The sequence below is a fragment of the Cyprinodon tularosa genome, unplaced genomic scaffold (genome assembly GCF_016077235.1).
Source record: "Cyprinodon tularosa strain WSP-4 unplaced genomic scaffold, ASM1607723v1 ctg82, whole genome shotgun sequence".
NCBI lineage: Eukaryota > Metazoa > Chordata > Actinopteri > Cyprinodontiformes > Cyprinodontidae > Cyprinodon > Cyprinodon tularosa.
Window position 1 is genome coordinate 874,145 of NW_024039585.1, and position 19,049 is coordinate 893,193.

General features: G+C 36.9%; 1 protein-coding gene across 2 annotated transcripts; it reads left to right on the plus strand.

Moving 5' to 3' along the window:
• Positions 1–4,572: 4,572 nt before the first annotated feature.
• On the plus strand, positions 4,573–14,569 carry LOC119774584 (afadin- and alpha-actinin-binding protein-like). Of its 2 annotated transcripts, none has more exons than XM_038272126.1 (14): positions 4,573–4,686; positions 5,706–5,814; positions 6,002–6,153; positions 6,256–6,459; positions 6,591–6,701; positions 6,828–6,963; positions 7,363–7,438; positions 9,677–9,857; positions 10,057–10,207; positions 10,603–10,706; positions 11,476–11,649; positions 13,196–13,313; positions 13,392–13,539; positions 13,636–14,569. In XM_038272126.1, the coding sequence occupies exons 2-14, from the start codon at positions 5,796–5,798 to the stop codon at positions 13,772–13,774; spliced, it is 1,713 nt and encodes a 570-aa protein (XP_038128054.1). In that variant the 5' UTR covers positions 4,573–4,686; positions 5,706–5,795; the 3' UTR covers positions 13,775–14,569. The 2 variants fall into 2 exon arrangements, with proteins under 2 accessions (XP_038128054.1, XP_038128055.1); XM_038272127.1 differs by having other exon boundaries at positions 10,627–10,706.
• Positions 14,570–19,049: the final 4,480 nt, after the last annotated feature.

The following is a 19,049-nucleotide window of genomic DNA, read 5'->3' on the forward strand; positions in this document are numbered from 1 at the left end:
CGGGTGTTTGGCTGAAGAAGACAGAAATGTTAAAAATATTATCAAAAGGTTTGTTGTGATTAAAAGAAATACACAGCACTAAGGGTTTTAGCTTTCATGTAACACAAATTTCTCTTCTCAGCTTGTGGTTATAAGCACAACTTGATCTAGCTTCCTTTTAGTCAGACTGAAGACTTGGATTATAGATTTTACCCACCAATTTCCTTTAGATATTTGCTCCATACCAGCACAATTATTTAACTGTACCAGACTCTTGGGACGAGCAAAGAATCGTGTAACAGGCTTTTCTTTCTGATCCCAAAGTATGAAAAACAATGTGTAATCTGTCACATTTTTAAATAAAAGGAGCAAAGTAGTTTTACTTTGTCATTAAGCAGTTTTAGAATTATTTTTATTAACACAATTCCACACGGTGATGCTGTTATGCTCACTGACATATTTAAATAGCACAACAGGAAGAAAATGTTTCCTAAATTGTGGGGCATATTTTACATTTAAAGTAAAATAGTCTGACTGTCATGACTGCAGTTACAATGCTCCTCAGTTGGACTTGTTACTTGTAATATTATATAAATTCAGCCGTATGATAAAAACAATAAATACAATTTTTGCATTTGAGACCTATTTTAGCGTGAGAGAATTTCTGATGTTTTTCCAAAGGTTGATCATTATGAGCCCACAGTTCCACAAGTAAACAAACAGACAGAGAGAAGAAGCAATTGCACAGAAACAGAGAATTGTGTCAAAATTAAAAATGTTTCATATGTGTTGATAACCCTGAGAAAAGCAATGCATATATTTAACGTTTATGGACCTAGATATCATATATTTATCAATATATGCAGGTCCTATCTTGCAGGATTGGGACAATTTGTAATTTATTAAACCTGAATCTGGCTGGATGGATGCACTGCCATCTAGTGGTATTTCAGACAACATATTTTCTCACAAACTAAAATCCAACCACTGTAACACCAATAACTTCCCCAAACTTTTTTCTCTGCTTTAAATATGTGTTTTGTAAATTCAGTTAATTCAAGCATAAAGCACATTTTTATGTAATGCTTATTCAAATAAAACATTTGTACACTTGTTTATAAGATCCAGGTAAGTTAAGAATATGTCACTGTGTAAAGGCACCCACCTATGTTATAGTTATTGGCTGTTATATGTTTGGGATTTATTTCTTCTTGTGGCTGTTGAATGTATTTACATTTTGATAGCACTAGAATAACCTGCTTAAAAAAAAAAAAACAAAGGCAAAATTTGGGTCACCAGTTTGTACATCTTTACTTTGAAGTCATGGCTGAACTCTGACAGTAAATAGATTCCATTCATCCATATTAGGAGTTTACATTGACTTACATTGACTTTCGTTTCTGCATTTATGCCTAACCTTTACTTTTAACCTAGATGGAATACCATACCATACGTCTAAACTGACTCCCTTACATAATAAATGTGGGTCCATAACAACAGGACCAGCCTTTGGTCCCAACAAGGTATGCTGGGCCTCAGAAGGTTCTTAAATATATCAAAAACTCCCTAAATAGTTAACATAAATAAGTAATCACACAACTAAATAAAAGCCTTTAAAGGTCAGTTTGTTTCCAAGTTTGCAGACATTTCGCTTTGTTTCAAGTTCAAGGCTTTATACAGTAGCCCAACAAAGCCTTGTTTTTGTTTTGAAAGCATGCAAATTGAAACGGACGAATGGGTCCACACCTTTGGAATGGGGGTCGTTTGGCTTCTTTAGATAGCCTGCAATGCCCCATACCCGTCTAACACACTGAAAGGGGTGTCATTAAAGGGAACTGTTGGCCTGGCTTAATAGGCAAGGTCTTCTGCTCTCCTGTACATTGGTTGCAGTTGCGCTGATAACGGGAAGGGATCAAATCAATTGCTGCAGTGTAGGTTTTTGTAAAGCTGAAATCTGAGTCCACCCCCTCTGTTTAATGTTGTTTTTTCTTTCTTGACATGGATGGCTTCCTTCACGTCCCTCTTAAACCACCAATTTTCTTTGTCTAAAATTCAATTCAATTCAGGTTATTTATATAGCACCAAATAACAACACATGTTATCCAAAGACACTTAACAGTTCACCAGATCATGCAGTCAAATTGATTCAAAGTTTTCTATCTAAGGAAAACCAGTTGATTGCTTCGACTCATTCACTTGAACGCAATCCCTCATACTAAGCATGCTTTTCGTGACAGTTGAGAGGAAAAACTCCCTTTTCACAGGAAGAAACCTCCAGCAGAACCAGGCTCAGTGTGAGCGGCCATCTGCTGAGACCGACTGGGGTTCAAGGAGACAGAAGCAGAGATAAAAAAAAAAGCAGCTGTAAAAGGCGGCCCCGTCCAGGAAACACACAGCCAGGCAGACGAGCTCCAAGCCAGATACCATGTCCGAGGATGAAGAGAGCACATCCAGCCAGTCACAGTCAGAGAAACCGGACTAGTCAGGAAAAACAGGCCGATCTCCAACACCTATAAACAAGGGTGTTGATGGCAGCAGCACAGCTGATATTTCTCAACAGGATGGTGTCACAGTCAAACAGGAACAGCCAGATGAAGCTACTCTGAGAAAAAGCATAGATGGCATAACATTAGAGATTAACACATTCTGCAGAGTGGGAGAATAGAGATAGAATGAAGCAGAATTATGAAAAAGGGGTCCCTGTGTCCTCCAGAAGTCTAAGCCTATAACAGCATAACTTATTATATAGCACAGGATAACCTGAGCCACTCTAACTATACATTTATTCAAAAAGGAAAGTTTCAGGCCTACCCTTGAAAGTAGACAGAGTGTCTGCCTCATGGACTGAAACTGGTAGTTGGTTCCACAGGAGAGGAACCAAGTACCACTTTTAGAAATTCTAGTGACCACTAGCTAACCTGCAGATTGAGAGCAAAGTGCTCTATCAAGAACATAAGGAACAATCATATCTCTGATATAATATGGAGCTTGTCTATTTAAGGTCAATATGTGAGAAGGACGATTTTAAATTCTATTCTGGATCTAATACGAAGCCAATGAAGAGATATGATCTCTCTTTTTAATTTCATCAGAACTCTGGCTGCAGCATTTTTGATCAGCTGAAGACTTTTAACTACAGTTTGTGGACTTCTTTATTGTAAAGAATTACATTAGTCCAGCCTTGAGGTAACAAATGCATCTACTAGTTTCTCAGCATCACCCCTGGACAGGATATTTCAAATTTTTTCAATATTGCGCAGATGAATGAAGGAATTTCTAGAAACTTCTTTGATATGGTATTTAAATGACAGCTCCTGATCAAAAATAACACCAAGATTTTTCTGCTTTATGATCTGAAATCAGTTTAATCCCATCCAAATGAAGTGACTGAATAATCAGCTTCTTTTTCAAAGACTTCTAACTTCTGTATTGTCTGCATTAAGGAGCAGGAAGTTAAGAGTCATCCAGATGATGTGAACATTCTGGTCCTCAAAAGAATGTGCTTTGTCCATAAGGTGTAGATGTTCTGCAAAGTCTTGTCCTGAGAAGGCCGCTCTTCTGTGTTGGGCCATGTGTCTATGAAGAGGTTGTTTGGTTTCTCCAATATAAAGATCAGAGCATTTCCCTTGAAAATCTGCAAAAGCATCATGGCTAACAGATTCCAGATCAACTCATGGTCATATGACTCCTTAGATCATCTGTATGAACACAGTATACATTTGACTTACTTTAAAGCCACATTTTATATGGATTTCATTTAATTTACATAAACATTTTATTTTCAGTCTGAAACAAATACACCTCACTTGAGGTCCCTAATTTTTAACTGTTATTAAATTATCTTCCAAAAAATAAAGCTTTTTTTTATGTGAACTGAATGCCACAGTTGTGAGATACATGTCGTTAAAATGGCATGAAAGTAACAAAAAAGTTTAAATGACATTCAAGCAACTTTTAAAAAGACATGTGATTTGTTTTTTTGTTCTTTTAGCGTGGCTTCTACTTTGCTACTTTGTGTCTATAGGGTGGGGTCCCATATAATTAATGAGAATGGGCTTACTCCCAGTCCCGAGGGGCAAAGCCAAGCTTTCCAGTCCTGTGACTGGTTGAACAAAAGTAGTCTTTAGTGGTGTTGCCTTGGCCTCCACCCATATAGGCTTTCTTTTAATTTCAAAGGGACTCATTCTTTGCAACTCTCTTGCACCCAGCTTTGTTGTTTTTTTTTTTTTTTTGCTTTTGTTTTTATATATATATATATATATATATATATATATATATATATATATATATATATATATATATATATATATATATATATATATATATATATATATATATATATATATATATATATATATATATAGTTATTATTATGCATCTTAAAAAACAGACTTATTAGTAACTAAAAGACACCAGAGGAATATGAAATCGCCTCATTTTGCTTTGTTCTTAGATAATTTGTGAACTAATCCGATGATGAAAACCTTTTGCTTGAAGCCTATGTTAAAATGAAGGCGAACGTAAAATATTTATTTAATTTAAGAACGCTCCAACTATCTCAGAGGCAGCAGCCAATCGCGTTGAGCCATGTTTGGTTGCTAGGCAATGACTGGACCAATCGGCGCTGTGTTTGATGTGTGTATGCTATACAAGGGCAGTCAGAGCTGGAGATCATTGCCTCGGAACACAGCTTTAATTGAAGCACGGGTGAGTACATTAAACATAAAGCTTTCTTTTCCCTTTTTCTAAATATACTTTGAAGATTTACCCCGTCCATACAGTTTGATTACCCAGCGTGATCGGTTTGTTATTCTTGTTTTTTTTAATTAAAGATGTATGCAGTTTTGTGTTTATGTTAATGATCTTTACTCATGTTGTGTAAATTTAAATAAAATTAGCTTCATTGCTGCTAAGATGCACTAAATTGAAGCTTTTAATTGATTCAGAACGTTTAACAGGTCATTTAAATGAATGGATGTGGGTCAATGATCAAATTCCTGAGATGAGGAAATTCCAGGCATATATCCTGAATTTTAAGATGCTCTAAAGGTTAACATTTGTAGTTAGTCTAAATTGGATGGTAGCCTTGTAAGCTTCTTGACAACAGGGGGATTTTCCATTTGTCTAACAGGATTAAATATCACTGAGAGCAAAGGCAGATCTTCCTGAACTGAGTTATATCATTATCTTCTAAGAAGTAACATAGGGAAGAGAGATGTTTAAAAAAGAAACCCACAAAGAAGGATCATAGAGTTGTCTCTACAAAAAATATATTGGTTTAATTTAAAATTCTATTACATTTATACAGCTATTTTGCAAATATTGTTGGCAAAACATCATAATTCTTTTAATTTAAAGCACATTTGTTATCTTATAGAAACATATTTGTTGTCTTGTGTGTTTTTTCTCCATGTTATTTGATTGTGTCTCTCTGGAAATAAAGTAACAGATTGTCTGTCTGGTGTTAATCTGATCAACAGCTTATTCCATTAAGAAAAATTAGCAGCCTTGTTTTAGCCCATTGCCCATTACAAGCTATGATACCATGCACTCAAACTACCAACATAATCATAATAGTAGCTCTAAGTTATGTGCTCCTTTCTAAACTGCTGTTACCCAGTTTGCTCCTGGTTTGCACCCTTGACTGCTACGTTTTTATAGCCTCCTATAGCCCTGTAATCCAGAGTGCTTTGAATGGCCACTGCTAATCTGGTTCTCTATTTCAGGACCGGGTCGGTGGATCTTGCCGTCATGTTTTCTAATCAGCCCATGCAGTAGATTTTCCACATTGGATAGCGGACAGCAGCACTACTACAATGCCAGACTCCTCTCAAGGTAAGTTAAAAGTACTGAAGTAATACAATATATTGGAACTAATGGTAACAAATGTATTTCTGTCTAGTAGGTTTCTCCTCATTTAGTCCCCTATCTTGTTTCAAATGCTTTTTCAGTTACTAAGTCCCTAATTATTTCATACGTCAGTGCAGAGGAGATATTTGACAGACATAATTTCTTCTTCAAGTCAAGGATGCTCGCCGCTGCTCTGTTGAATGTGGAACACCTCCCTTGAGGCACTTCAGCCAGTCATCGCTGGCACTTCCCAGAAACTCCCAAAGTCTTAGAACCTTCTGCACAGAGCACAATATGCAGGAATGTCTTTCTTATATCAAACAGGTTTGTAAGCCTTTTTGTTATACCTGTTTTAATTTTAAAATCTATACCTATCTGCAGCAAATTCTTATTGCATCTATTGTAAACATTTCTTGTCTTTTGTAGGAGGTGTCATTGCTGAGCCTCTCGCCTTTTTGGACCGAATTAGATGACGACTCACAGCTGAATGTAGTGGCTGTGCTGAACTGCATGTATGACCTGATTCAGTTGCACCACAGGAGTCTGAGAACACTGGAGAATATGGAAATGGAACAGCTTAAACTCAGCAGCTATGTGGATAACCTGAAGACTAATAACACTCATCTAAAGGTGTAATAAAATTTATTAAGTTTTTTTTTTTAGTACTGTATTATAACTGATGGAACAAAACCTGTAATTTTTGCAAAAAATGAAGGTTGAATTTCACTGTGTTCAGTAACACTTTGCATTCTGTTGTGCAGGAAGAGGTTGAGCTCTCTAAACGACAAAACACAGGCCTGCTCGAAAGAGAACGACAGCTGCACCTGAAACTAAAGAGTCTGCAGAGCTCCCTGAAAAATGAAAAAGACGAGGTTAGATGAGATTAGAAGAGGCAATGCGAACCAGTTTAATTAATAATCCTGAGGTTTCCTTTTATGCATAAGGGATCAGCTTATTTTTTTTCCCTTGAATTTTTTTGTTTCCCTTCCTCTCCCCAGGTGCAAAAACTCCAGAACATCATCTCAAGCCGTGCCTGTCAGTACAATCACGAAATGAAAAGGAGGGAGAGAGAACTGAACAAACTGAGGGAACGACTGAACCAACTCCTGGCTGACAAAAAGGAAAGGAAACAAAGTAAAAAGAAGTTAATTGGCATAATTAATATTTAGCTTGGATTTTAGAATTGTTATCAATGCACTGCAATTGGCTTATCATTCCTTTGCTGTACTGAAAGTAAAAGTGGCAGATTTGGTGAAAAAAATTAAATTAGATATTTTAGGAAGAAAATTAAAGAAGAAAATGTAAAGGAAGTATTTATTTTTATTTGTTAATAAACTGAGAGGGTTTGAACATTTCATTGTGGGCAATATAACAACACACAAAATCTGTTTATACCACTGATGTCTGTTTCTAATGACTAAGGACACAGAAACAAACAACCAAACAGATAAAAGGTTGTAAACTACTTATCTGCACACTAGCTGGAAACCCTTTACACTTAAATTGATTGACATTCTTTTTTTTTTCTTTCAGCCATTGACTTACTAAACAACCTTGGAAGAGCTGATGGAAAGAGAAGCCTGTGGAAAACCGAAAAGACAGAAGCAAAGTAGGTTCTGATTGTGTTTTATAAACCACTTTGCTATATTTAATTTTAAAGGTTTCAGGTCTTAAAGGAATAGTACACCCAAAACATGATTAGCCTTCATTTTCTACTCACCCCCATGCTGAACAACACTCTGGAGTACTTTTTTGATATCTCAAATGCATCTGGAGATCTGGCAGGCTTCTTGCTGTCTGCTGACATTCAAATAATGGAGGTCTATGGTGCCCGAGGCAGAAAGGTCCATAAAAGTCCACAAAAAACGTGTCAATATTCCTCCATACTGCTCGTCCAATGTATTCCAAGTGTCCTGAGTGGGTAGCGTCCATAATTTACTCGAAACGAAGTCATTTAGAATGTTTTTAGAGCATAAACAGTAGTGTATAGGATTTCCTAAAAGCGCGTTCACGAGTCTACGGAAACCGCGGCAGACCAAACCAGATGAAAGTGCGCATTCAGCTCGGCAAAGAACTCATGCTCTTCCTCAACACTGAAGTCCTCAGACATTTTTCTTTTGTTGTTTCTTTCTTTGCACAGATAAACAGCACATTTCTTCTTCTACGCTTGCATTATCGTCAGAGCAGACGCTGAATGCGCACTTTCATTTGGTTTGGTCTGCCTCGGTTTCCGTAGACTCGTGAACGCGCGTTTAGGAAATCCTATACACGACTGTTTATGCTCTAAAAACATTCTAAATGACTTCGTTTCGAGTAAATTATGGACGCTATCCACTCAGGACACTTGGGATATATTGGACGAGCAGTATGGAGGAATATTGACACGTTTTTTGTGGACTTTTATGGACCTTTCTGCCTCGGGCACCATAGACCTCCATTATTTGAATGTCAGCAGACAGCAAGAAGCCTCCCAGATCTCCAGATGCATTTGAGATATCAAAAAAGTACTCCAGAGTGTTGTCCAGCATGGGGGTGAGTGGAAAATGAAGGCTAATCATGTTTTGGGTGTACTATTCCTTTAATATAGAATGCTTTTATTGGCATTAGGGAGTTGAATACAAACTGACATTTCCACAAAATGAAAATGATTAGACTATTGTACCAAAACGTATTTTACATTGATAAAATAATATTAATAGCTTAATCAAGATTATATAATTGACTATGAGTTTCCCTATTCCCTACAATACTGATATTGCACCTTTGAGTACTGACCGATACCGATATTGACCCGATAAGATATCAGCAGGACTCATACGTGCTTTTATTACTTATTTTGTTATGTTGAATGTTAAAAAATGTCTTCAGCAACTTATGTTACTAAAACAGAAAACAATGGTCAACAACAATAGTTATGAGAACAACTGATCTCTTTATGTTTAACCTATGGGTCATGTGCACTTCTAACAAAACCAGAGTGTTTCTGTCAACATGCTTAAATCTAAGGCTTTAGATAAAGGCCCAATATTCCGCTATTAGATTTTTTGTCTGATATCGGAAGATTCCACGTGGGCAGTCGTGGGTGAGTGGTTAGGGTGTCAGACTTGGATCCCAAAGGTTACTGGTTCGACTCCCGACCCGCCAGGTTGGTGGGGGGAGTAATTAACCAGCGCTCTCCCCCATCCTCCTCCATGACTGAGGTACCCTGAGCATGGTACCGTCCCGCCACACTACTCCCTTGGGGCGCCATTTGAGGGCTGCCCCCTTGCACGGGTGAGGCATAAATGCAATTTCATTGTGCGCAGTGTTCACTTGTGTGTGCTGTGTCACAATGACAATGGGAGTTGGAGTTTCCCAAAGGGCTTTCACTTAACATTCTATATTTCGGTTGCAGACTTGAGATTTTGTTCCTGATACTAAAGAAAAATAAAATTCTAAGGTTAGAATAAGGAATGCATTGGTTTGTTTTTAAGCATCACTCATGGACAAAATATTCCTAAACATGGCAATACTCTGGAGGTAAGGAAGTATTTTTTTTTATCAGAGACCAGTTTAATCTCTTCCAGATTAATGGATGGACTAACTAAACAGTTCCTTTGTCACTGTGGTTCAAAGAGGACAGCATCTGTCTTGGCTAAATTTTCAAGTTCAAACTTAATAGGCTATCTAGTCTTTTGATATTTATTATCTAGTTTTAATGTAAGATGGTGCTTAAACATTTAGAGCTTCGAGAATTTCTTATCCAATTCTAGCTTCTTAACTGGATTGTAGATTTTTAGTCTCTTTGCTCATTTAAGCTTGATAACCATTTGTTGACATAGACTACCCTCGTGTTTCTGATCTGAAGGCATGAGGAGGAGATGTATAGGACTCTTCTGAGTGACTACGAACTGAGGCAGAGGGAGCTTGCTCTGGAAAACAAAGAGTTAAGGAAGGTGATGCAGCAAATTAAGAAAGAGATGGTGTCCATCCTGAAGTCAAGAAAACTGGCCCTGAAAGAAGAAAAGCAGGAACTTAATGGCATGCAGGTTGGAGTATGTTGTTGTTCACTGTAAGATCAATAGCAATGCTGTTCTGTTAAAATTTCTCTTAGATTAATAAAAAGGTTTCTAATTGCTTAATTTTAGCCCCCATAAAAAAAAAAGAAACTGGCATGAAAATATCTTTTACTTAATAATTTGCATACCTTTACCTCTAAACCAACAAGAGATTGTATCTTTTTTTCAGACTGCCTCAGACGACGAAGAGAACGAGGTGTTTGACTCCAGCAAGGAAAGCCTTGAGCTGTTCTGTATTCATGCCAGGGAAAAACTGACCAACAGTATTCGCCTACAGTGGAGAAGATTGAAAAGTCACGTTGAAAAACTAGACAGTCAAGGTAGTTTGGAGTAAAATCTTGTATGGTTTGAAGACAGTTTGTTGTTTCCAAATACATTTTACTAATACATAATGCCACCATTCATAGTTAACCATCGGAGTAATTTTGTTCTTATTCTTCTGTTCTATATGTGGCTAAATATTTGAATTTTAAAGATCGAGGATTCAAAGTATTTTCTAAAATCAGCCAACACATCTGACAGAGTGCAACAGATAAACTATTTCAGAGGAACCTAATGCTCTGTTAGAAATGTTTTAGTAATTCCCAAGACTCTTCTTTTCCCGTTTCTTAGTGACAATCAATAATAAAAAATATTGATTTATAATACATTTCAGACATGCCTAACTTTCATCTAGTTTTTTTTAGTAAGTATGACTGAGTGTCTGAGTCTAAAGGTGTACATGATGTCTCTCGTGAAGATAAGGAGGAGATGGACAGACTAAAGCTGGAGATTCAGCAGTGCAAAGACTTCATTCAAACACAGCAGCATCTCCTACAGGTAAGGTCTTTTTTATTGGACCTAAATTTCAAATTATCTTGCTTAAACAGGTTGCAACTTTAGCTAAAATCTTTAACGAACAATGAATCCTTTCCAAAGTAAATAAAGGAGTTTCTCATTAGATATGTGGTCAAATTGGGAATCTTTGTGATGTCTTCTCATTACGATCCCAAATTAGCTCTAATCCTGTTTCAGGAAATTAATGTCATTTAATGAGGACTAGATTAAGGCTGAAACTCTGCATTGTTTTATAAAGAAATAATGCACCTTCACATGAATGTTCATTGTAAAAAATGTTAGAGTAATTTTCAATGCAATGATAGGATTCTTAAGTATGTTGGGAACTCATGTCACTTTATCTGGATTGGTCCTGTCATATTCCTTTAATTTAATGATGTCAAGACTCTCATCTAAAATTTAACACCTAAAAAAAGCAAGACATAGTGGACATTAGAAAAGCAATGTTATTTAATGATGAGATGTTTTCAAGAAACAACAGAGGTCCAACCGTCTTCTACTTAAAAAGCAATCTGTAGTAGCCCCTGCTCTCTCTGGCCTGCACTATAAAAAGGCACTGATAAAATAACCCCATTATACCTGTCTGTTTGAAAATAAAAGTATCTAGAATTCTTGAAAATGTCTACTTCAAACCATCAAGCATTTCCTAAACTCAGGGAAAAAGGTTTTTGCCAATTCAGATTTTTGTAAATGAACAGAAAAGACTAAATGCCGTACTGAGATCTTGCTTGCTCTCTGTGTCTGTTTGCAGAGGCAGCTGAGCTCCTCGATTGATCAAGACTCAGCATCACTGCAGAATGATGGCCTCATGCTGCAGGAGAAGATGCACCTTAGTGAAGAATGGAAGAGCTTAGAGGAACAGAGACGCATCTTTGAGAGGGAACGGAGGAACTATACTGAAGCAGCTATTAGACTAAGCCATGAGGTGATTAATTCAATACAATTCAGAAATACTTTATTGATCAAAAGATAGTTACATTTTGTTGAAACTTACAGATTTTTTTTCAAGAAGTTTTGAAGATACTGATAGCTGTAGACAGTATGGATATCCTGTAGCGGTCTACTTTAAAGGTCACCTTTAATTGAATCCAACCTGTTACTGTTTTTTGAAGAGGTTGCTCACTGTTTTCATTAATTCTCTTTATTATGGACAATTCTTCCTTGTGAAACTATCTCCTGAGGTTCTAGAGAAGAGCCTAGAGCAGTGCTGGACTGTAAAGCACCTTATTGAGCTTCTTCAAGTCATTTGCTGTGATGCTGTTACCCCGGCACATGATTGCACAAGAGATCACCCTCTATAACAAACTTTGCAGCATCTTGCTGCAAACACTGAAATGATCTAAGTTTCCTTAAGAAGTACAGTCGGATCTGTGCCTTCATGTAGACATCCTGGAGGTGGGTCTCCAGTCAAGTCTCTTGTCCAGGTGAAGACCGATGTATTAATACATCTTCATCACCTCCCCTTCTTCTCCCATTACCTATTCAACTTGTTCCCATTTCTTCTAAAATCTTCAATCCTCTCCCCAGTTTTTTTTCACATTCAGGATCAGAAGGTTGTTTCGACACCATTACAAAAAGCAGTTTACTAGTTCCCTTTACTCAACTTCTTGTCCATCTCAAATGCCCCCAACTGCAAAGTCACACAAGTATTTCTGCAAAAAACAGGATTCTGTTTTTAAATAGAAGTCAGAGGTGTGCAAAGCAAAAGGGAGAAGTTAGAATACCCTCCCCTGTGTTGCTTTTGTGCTGCCGACTGCCTGATTATAAATTTGAACTTTCAGGTTCACAAACTGCGGTCTGTTTCATGTAGCGTTTGATCCAGGAGATTTTGATGCCTCCACCTCAGTCTTCTGGAGTTTCTGATTAAGCAAATCAGGCTGAATAGTGCTAAATGTACTGGACAAATCAAATGACACCAAAGTAGTTCCCCCCTGTATCTCTCTTGGTTTAAAAGTAGAAAAACCTGGATCAAGATATTTTTGATAGGGAGGACTGATTGTTTATAGGGAATGTTACTTCCATTCTTTGTGACAAAGTTGAGTTTAATTTCCTCCTCCTTCCTCTTCTCCTTGCTCCTGATTAGCATTTCTGGCACCCCCTTTTAAACTCAACTAGGTCTTGTGGAAGTATTTAAAGCTTTTTTTATGATAATGAGCCCAACTCAAGTGTTTAAAAAACTACTTGCCATGGTTGCTATCGTAACCAATGTCTAAACTTGAGACTAAACTGGCAAAATCCTTTCAGCCGCACAATCACAAACACCAATTATTTAAAACAAACAAAATAATAATAAATAAAAAAAACATAAAAAACCTTGATATACTGACAGAGGAACTGGCGTTCTTTTAAAAACACCACTGCGCAGCCTTATTAAGAATGTCAATTTTAGATTCTAGGTTAAACCACCCAACAGGTTTGTCTTATATTTAATATGTTAATTATTTTTTCAACCTTTTTTGACATAATTGCAGAGGAAGATCTTTGAGGAGGATCGTGCACTATGGCTCAAACAGCAATTTCTCAGTATGAGTCCCTTTGGAAACTCAAACCAACCTCATCTGCTGAAGTCTGCAAGTGCTTTATTGATAAGTGAGTCTTTCCTGAAGCTTGTTTGAATTTTCCAGTTAATTTGTGGCTTGTGATTAAGTTATGGTTTTACCTTAACAGCTGAAACTGAAGTGGGTTCACTAAACGCTTCAGAAATGCCCCATGAATGTCAGTCAGTCTTGGTATCTCCGAAGTCCAGATCTGTCTCTCTCACATCATCTTCCACTGCTGACTTGGAGTCTGCTCTTTGTCTTATTCCAGAAAATGGGTATAATGTCTTTCTATGAACTTAAATTTGTAAAGTGATAACTTATTAATTTAATTATAATCATATGTAACTGTCTTTGTAACGTGTAACTTGCAGCTCATCAGAACACAGAAAATCTGAACTGTTTGAGGATTTCAACTCACTCCATGAAAATGTTCCTCTGCTGCGCAAACAGTGGAAGGAGAGCAAAGACCTCAGCAGCCATTCACTCTCAGAGGAGAACAGCACTTCATGAAGTCCTGGAACCATTCTTAATTTTCTATTTCCACAGCTGCAGAAATGTGTGAAGAGGTCACAGAGTAACATGAAGCCAAACATATCCTGTCAATGTCTAGAACAAAATAACAGTCTTAGCAAAGGGACAAAAGAAATAATAAAACGTTTTAAAGGAGAAGTCCGGTCAGCAAAGGAATAATCAATGGATCATTATCTATGCCTAAAACTAATACATTTCCAAGAGCTATAGTTAAATTGACAATGCCCATGTGCATGGCAGTTTGATGCTATAATACATCAGGTGAAAGTGAAAGAAAATTTGTTATTTCACCTTTCCGATTCATAATCCTCCAAGGACAGGTACGTTGTTGGATTGCCAACTTAAAGACGGAGGATTTGCCATCGAACTTCTGGCCGGGGAAAAAACACATAGTATGCAGCCAACATTTCGAAGAAGAATGTTTTCAAGATGACTTGGATAATAGCACGTTGTGAAAAACACCATATACAGCACTGGGACTTGCTCAGCAACCGATACCGCACCGTGACGTCACAAACTGTAAGGTGGCAGTAGTGTTCTTTGACCAACATAGATGTCTCCAACAAAGCACATTCAACTGAAAATTACTCTTAATTAAAAACACTTATTTATTGAATAGTAAGTAATAATTTCATATTTAATGTACTTTGAATTCGTTTTTTTTATAAAATTTTTAGAATAGCATTTATTTATTTATGTGGTACTAAAATCATTGAGTGTAATACTTTATGTTGAAACTGACAGTGTTGACATTTGTAGACATTTTTAATGTCTACAAATCTATCCCTTGAAGGAATCTATCCCTTTTTTTATTATCAAGTTTATTAGTATCTGAACTGCTGTTTTTCTGTGTAAATGTGTAGGAGGGAGTATATTCTATAAATGTACATATCGGTTATATTTAAACTACACAACTGTTTGTGTAGTTGTGGTTTTCTACAGGTTTTAATGCAAAACATCACTGAACATGATGAATTGTCTGATCTCTGATATTTCACCTGCACTATCTCCCTTTGTCCTTTAGATGGTGCTAGTGTACTATTGATAGACATATATTAAAACGTTTTGAAAGTTTTTTTTTTTATAGATCTTATTGAAAAGTTGTATAGCAGTAGTTTCTAAACTTTCTCTAATGTAAGCTAAAAATATTAAGACAAGTAGCTGTGGGCCAAAAGATTCTCGTTAAAAAGAGAGTAAAACACACAAAAAACTTGTTGACAAAACTTGACAAATTTTTTTTAGCATTAAAATAATAAGAAAAAACTTTGATGTAACTCTTCTCAGTAAGTAAAAACAGAACTTAGGTCAGTCTATTCTAAAACATTTGCTGTGTTTTTTTAAGTAAAAAAAAACAAAATCTAAACTTGTCTTGTGAGTTAAACTCACTAGAGAGATTTGGCTCTGTTTACAATAAAATAAAGATTTCAAGAGATCTGATTACTAAAATACAAGAACTTTCTGTTGAACCCAACATCTTCAATTGCAAGAACACTTGTCAGTAATAATTTATCCAAATTCAAGACAAATGCATCAACCACCTATCCCAGTGGGCCATATTGGCATCATGTTTGGGCCATTATATGTTTTTGGAGCTTTAGCAGCTTGTCAGCAGTAGGAACACAATAAATATCTCCTGTCAATGTCTCCACACCTATTTAATACAAATTCTGTTGTGTTCAGGTGTGAGGAGAGAGGGCACTAAGTAAATCTTAACCCAGCAAATTAGTAAAGACTCTTAAAGGCAGGAAAGAGGAAAATATGTCCAACGGCTGTTTGTGTGTTATTGAATCGAGCACATGTGTCAGTGCCCCCTCCTTCAAGGGGCAGCAAAATGCCAGGATGCACCTAGTCAGCAGGAAATCTCCATAAGAAGAAGAGGTCTCTGCCGGCGTTGTCACTGCAAGTTATATTTACAATTTGTTGGTGTGCTCTCACTGCTGCTGCTTTACACAAAAGAGTGAAAAAATAGCTAAAAAATAAAGCTACAGCAAGAAACAAGCATAGGAGTTCTTATCTGTGCTTCGGCGTAAAGGCGGACTGCTACCCAAACAGCAAATGAGTTATGCTTGGAGCCTACGTAAATAATGTACTGGGGGCACGTATGCAAAATATTTGACAAACAAGTTGTCAATCCACATTAGACAGTAGGCAAAGAAATTTGGTTAATGATTTGTAGGCACTACTATGGCCAGAGTTAATGGATTTAAAAAATTTTCGGCAGGTGGGAACCATATGTGCAGCCATCATTTTAGATGAATCTGGACACTTAATTTCTGAGAAAATCATCTTTCGAACCTTTAAATCATGACTTAGGAAGTTTTAGCTCCTAGGAGTGATGGATTTGTTAAGTACAGGGAGGAAAATGAACACATTCTTGTATAACTAAATACATTTATTTAATGAAACATATGGTGCACAGCTGGTAGGACTGACTATCACAAAATAGTCTCACCCAGTGTTTTGGAATCTGATAGACCATTTTGGAACAGCAGATTAAAAAGCACTGAAGTTAATACTCATCTTCAATGGTGGTGCACAGTTGCCGGATATTGGCAGGAACTGGTACACATTGTCATATATGCTGATCCAGAGCATAACAAACATGCTCAATGGCTGACATGTCTGGTGGGTATGTTGGCCATGCAAGAACTCTTTAATTATGGTGTGCAATTAGCATCTTGATATGGCATACCTGTGAGGTGGGATGGATTATCTCAGCAAAGGATAAGTGTTTCCTATAACAGATTTAGACTGGTTTATGAACAATATTTGAGGGAAATTATTATATTGTGTGTGTAGAAAAAGTTTAAAATCTTAATTTTTTTAAAATTAAGAGTTCATAATAAAAAAAAATGGAAGCAAAATTAAGTGTTGAGTTTATATTTTTGTTGATAAGTCTGATATGGTTGCACTTCAACTGAAAGGTTTTATCTTTAATATTCATATCAATCCTCATCAACCTTTATGACCCCGAGAGCTACCTCATGGGCACTGATTAACATAAAGGGTATGTATGTGACACAAATTATTATTTGTTTTGTTTTTTATAGCTGCAGTTTACCTTTAATTGTCACGATTTCAGAAGAGGCCTGAACCCAACAACCAAAAACAAAGATTGAGTAAAAGATTTGAAAACAGCAAAACAATGGTCCCAACAGAACTGGGTGTCTCAAGTGGTCCAGGTTCAGCTCCAGCAGTGCGGGGTCCAATTTGAAAAAGGGAACCTTGGGGGCTTGGGGTTACAGGGAGCAGAGCTACAGCCATCAATAGTCCATCAGTTTGAAAACCTTTTCCAGTCCAGGGTCATGCACAGAAGATCACTTAGGCAAAGAAGTTCAAAAAAATCCAGCGGGCTTAATGAGTTTCAGAGTTTGGCAAGGTTCAGCACCAATCAGAAAAAAATACAACTCGCTTATGGTAAGGTCAGTGCATAGGCAGTGGTCAAAGACATGCCGGGTAATTCTTGTCTCATGAAGCAGCGCTTGGAAGCTGTGAAAGGCAGACAATCTTGCACAGAGCAGGGGAAGAGCAGGAGCTTAAATAGGGAGCCACCCAGGTGGGGACAATCAGTGCTCATCAGGAGACAAAATAAAAATCAATGTAAGAATTACCCAAACAACAGTTTCAGGATCTAATGCTGAGAACAATAGCCCACACTTTCAGATTTGGGATTTCTTAACATTTTTTTTTATTTTTTTTTTTAATACTGGTATTTTTAAATCCACTCAAGGGCAAATAACAATTTAACAACAATCTAAAAGTCTCCGAAATTATTAATTTTGAAACGTTTTTGGAATTTTGCTATTTATTAAAAGAGAGCAAGAAATAAATGGTTTGAATAAATTACATACGTAAGATAAGAATTGAGTTCATAGTTTAAAATTAGTCCAAAGAAATCCATGCTAAAAACAGCCAAAAATGTTTTGGGTTTATATTAAATCGAAGTGATTTAAGCTATATGTTTATTAGGTGAGGTAGTGAGTGCACTCCCATTTTCTTTTTCAGCAGGTCAGCTAGAGAAACTGTTCATGTTGAAGTTAAAATTTGTTCTACATGCTTCTGCCATGGAAGATATTCATCTTTGTGAGTATTGCTTTACTCAAAAGCAGGGGCGGATCTAGGATTCTAGGAGGTCAGGGGCTTAGCCCTGAGGGTGAAGGTGAGAGTGTAGACTTTCTGGTAAATCCCATTCTGATGTAAAATATGACAAATTACTGGATTAAAGAAATTTTAGGCATACGACTCTCTATCACACATATTTCCTAAAAATATGGGAGGAGGAGGATAGAATGGATATTTCAGCTGCCTGAAATAATCCGTTCCCCCTCCATATCATGGGAAGAAATTAATTTACCTGCAGGTTTTTAACTGTGTTTATTCCTCTATTCATCAACAATAGATCCTGTGGATTTGGTGACATGTGATCATTATTTGCCGGAGTTATGAGAGGAAAATCAAATATTTTAGCCACCTGGACTGAGATGGGCTAAAATGGCAGCAGTGAGAGGGAAACATTTCGGCTTCTGCATGCTGCCACTCTCTGGTGAATTCCAGTACTGCACATTTTACTCAGATCAGCTTAGAAGCTTAGATCCGGGGCTCTTGGAAAAACATCCGGGGCCACCCCCTTGATCCGCCAATGCTCAAAAGGCACTTGAATATGCTTTGAAAGTATTTTCAGTAAAGAGCACAAGAAATGTTTCACAGATATATTTGTGCTAAAGTTAAACTAAGTGTAAAATGTACTGGTGATATTCAGATATGGATATTGGTCAGTGATGAGTTTTTCCCCTTTTCTATATATTTTTGTTACAAAGAAATCAAATCCAGATTTATGAATAAAGGTCCTTCGGAGAATGCAAGAAAAGTAAGCCTTGTGTGGAGATTTTTCTTCATATTGTTTGCTGGCTGTCTAGCTTCACATTGTCACATTTTGTGAAGACATCACACTACTGCTCATGAAGCCCTCGTAGTTTTGCCAAACCTTTCTTTAGATTCTCTCTTCTGATATTTGTTTCTCCCCCTCACTGTTTGTGCTCCTCTGTTCTGACTCCTACAGGTTTAAAGGGATTATGAGGGAATTATTATTTATGTATTATAATGAGTATCCACCACTGGTTATCTGATGTGAAGGATCTCAGCTCCTGATTTTTACTGTGTGGCAGTGGTGGCTGGCCAATAGAGGGTGCTAGGGCGCTTTGATTAAGACATAAAAAAAATTAAAAGTAAACTATAAAATTTATATTTTTGTAAT

Excerpts from the sequence above, each read along its gene's own strand:
- LOC119774584 (XM_038272126.1), top strand. Across the intron at positions 7,439-9,676 it reads ACCGAAAAGACAGAAGCAAA|GCATGAGGAGGAGATGTATA; the intron begins GTAGGTTCTGAT and ends TCTGATCTGAAG. Across the intron at positions 13,540-13,635 it reads TGTCTTATTCCAGAAAATGG|CTCATCAGAACACAGAAAAT; the intron begins GTATAATGTCTT and ends TGTAACTTGCAG.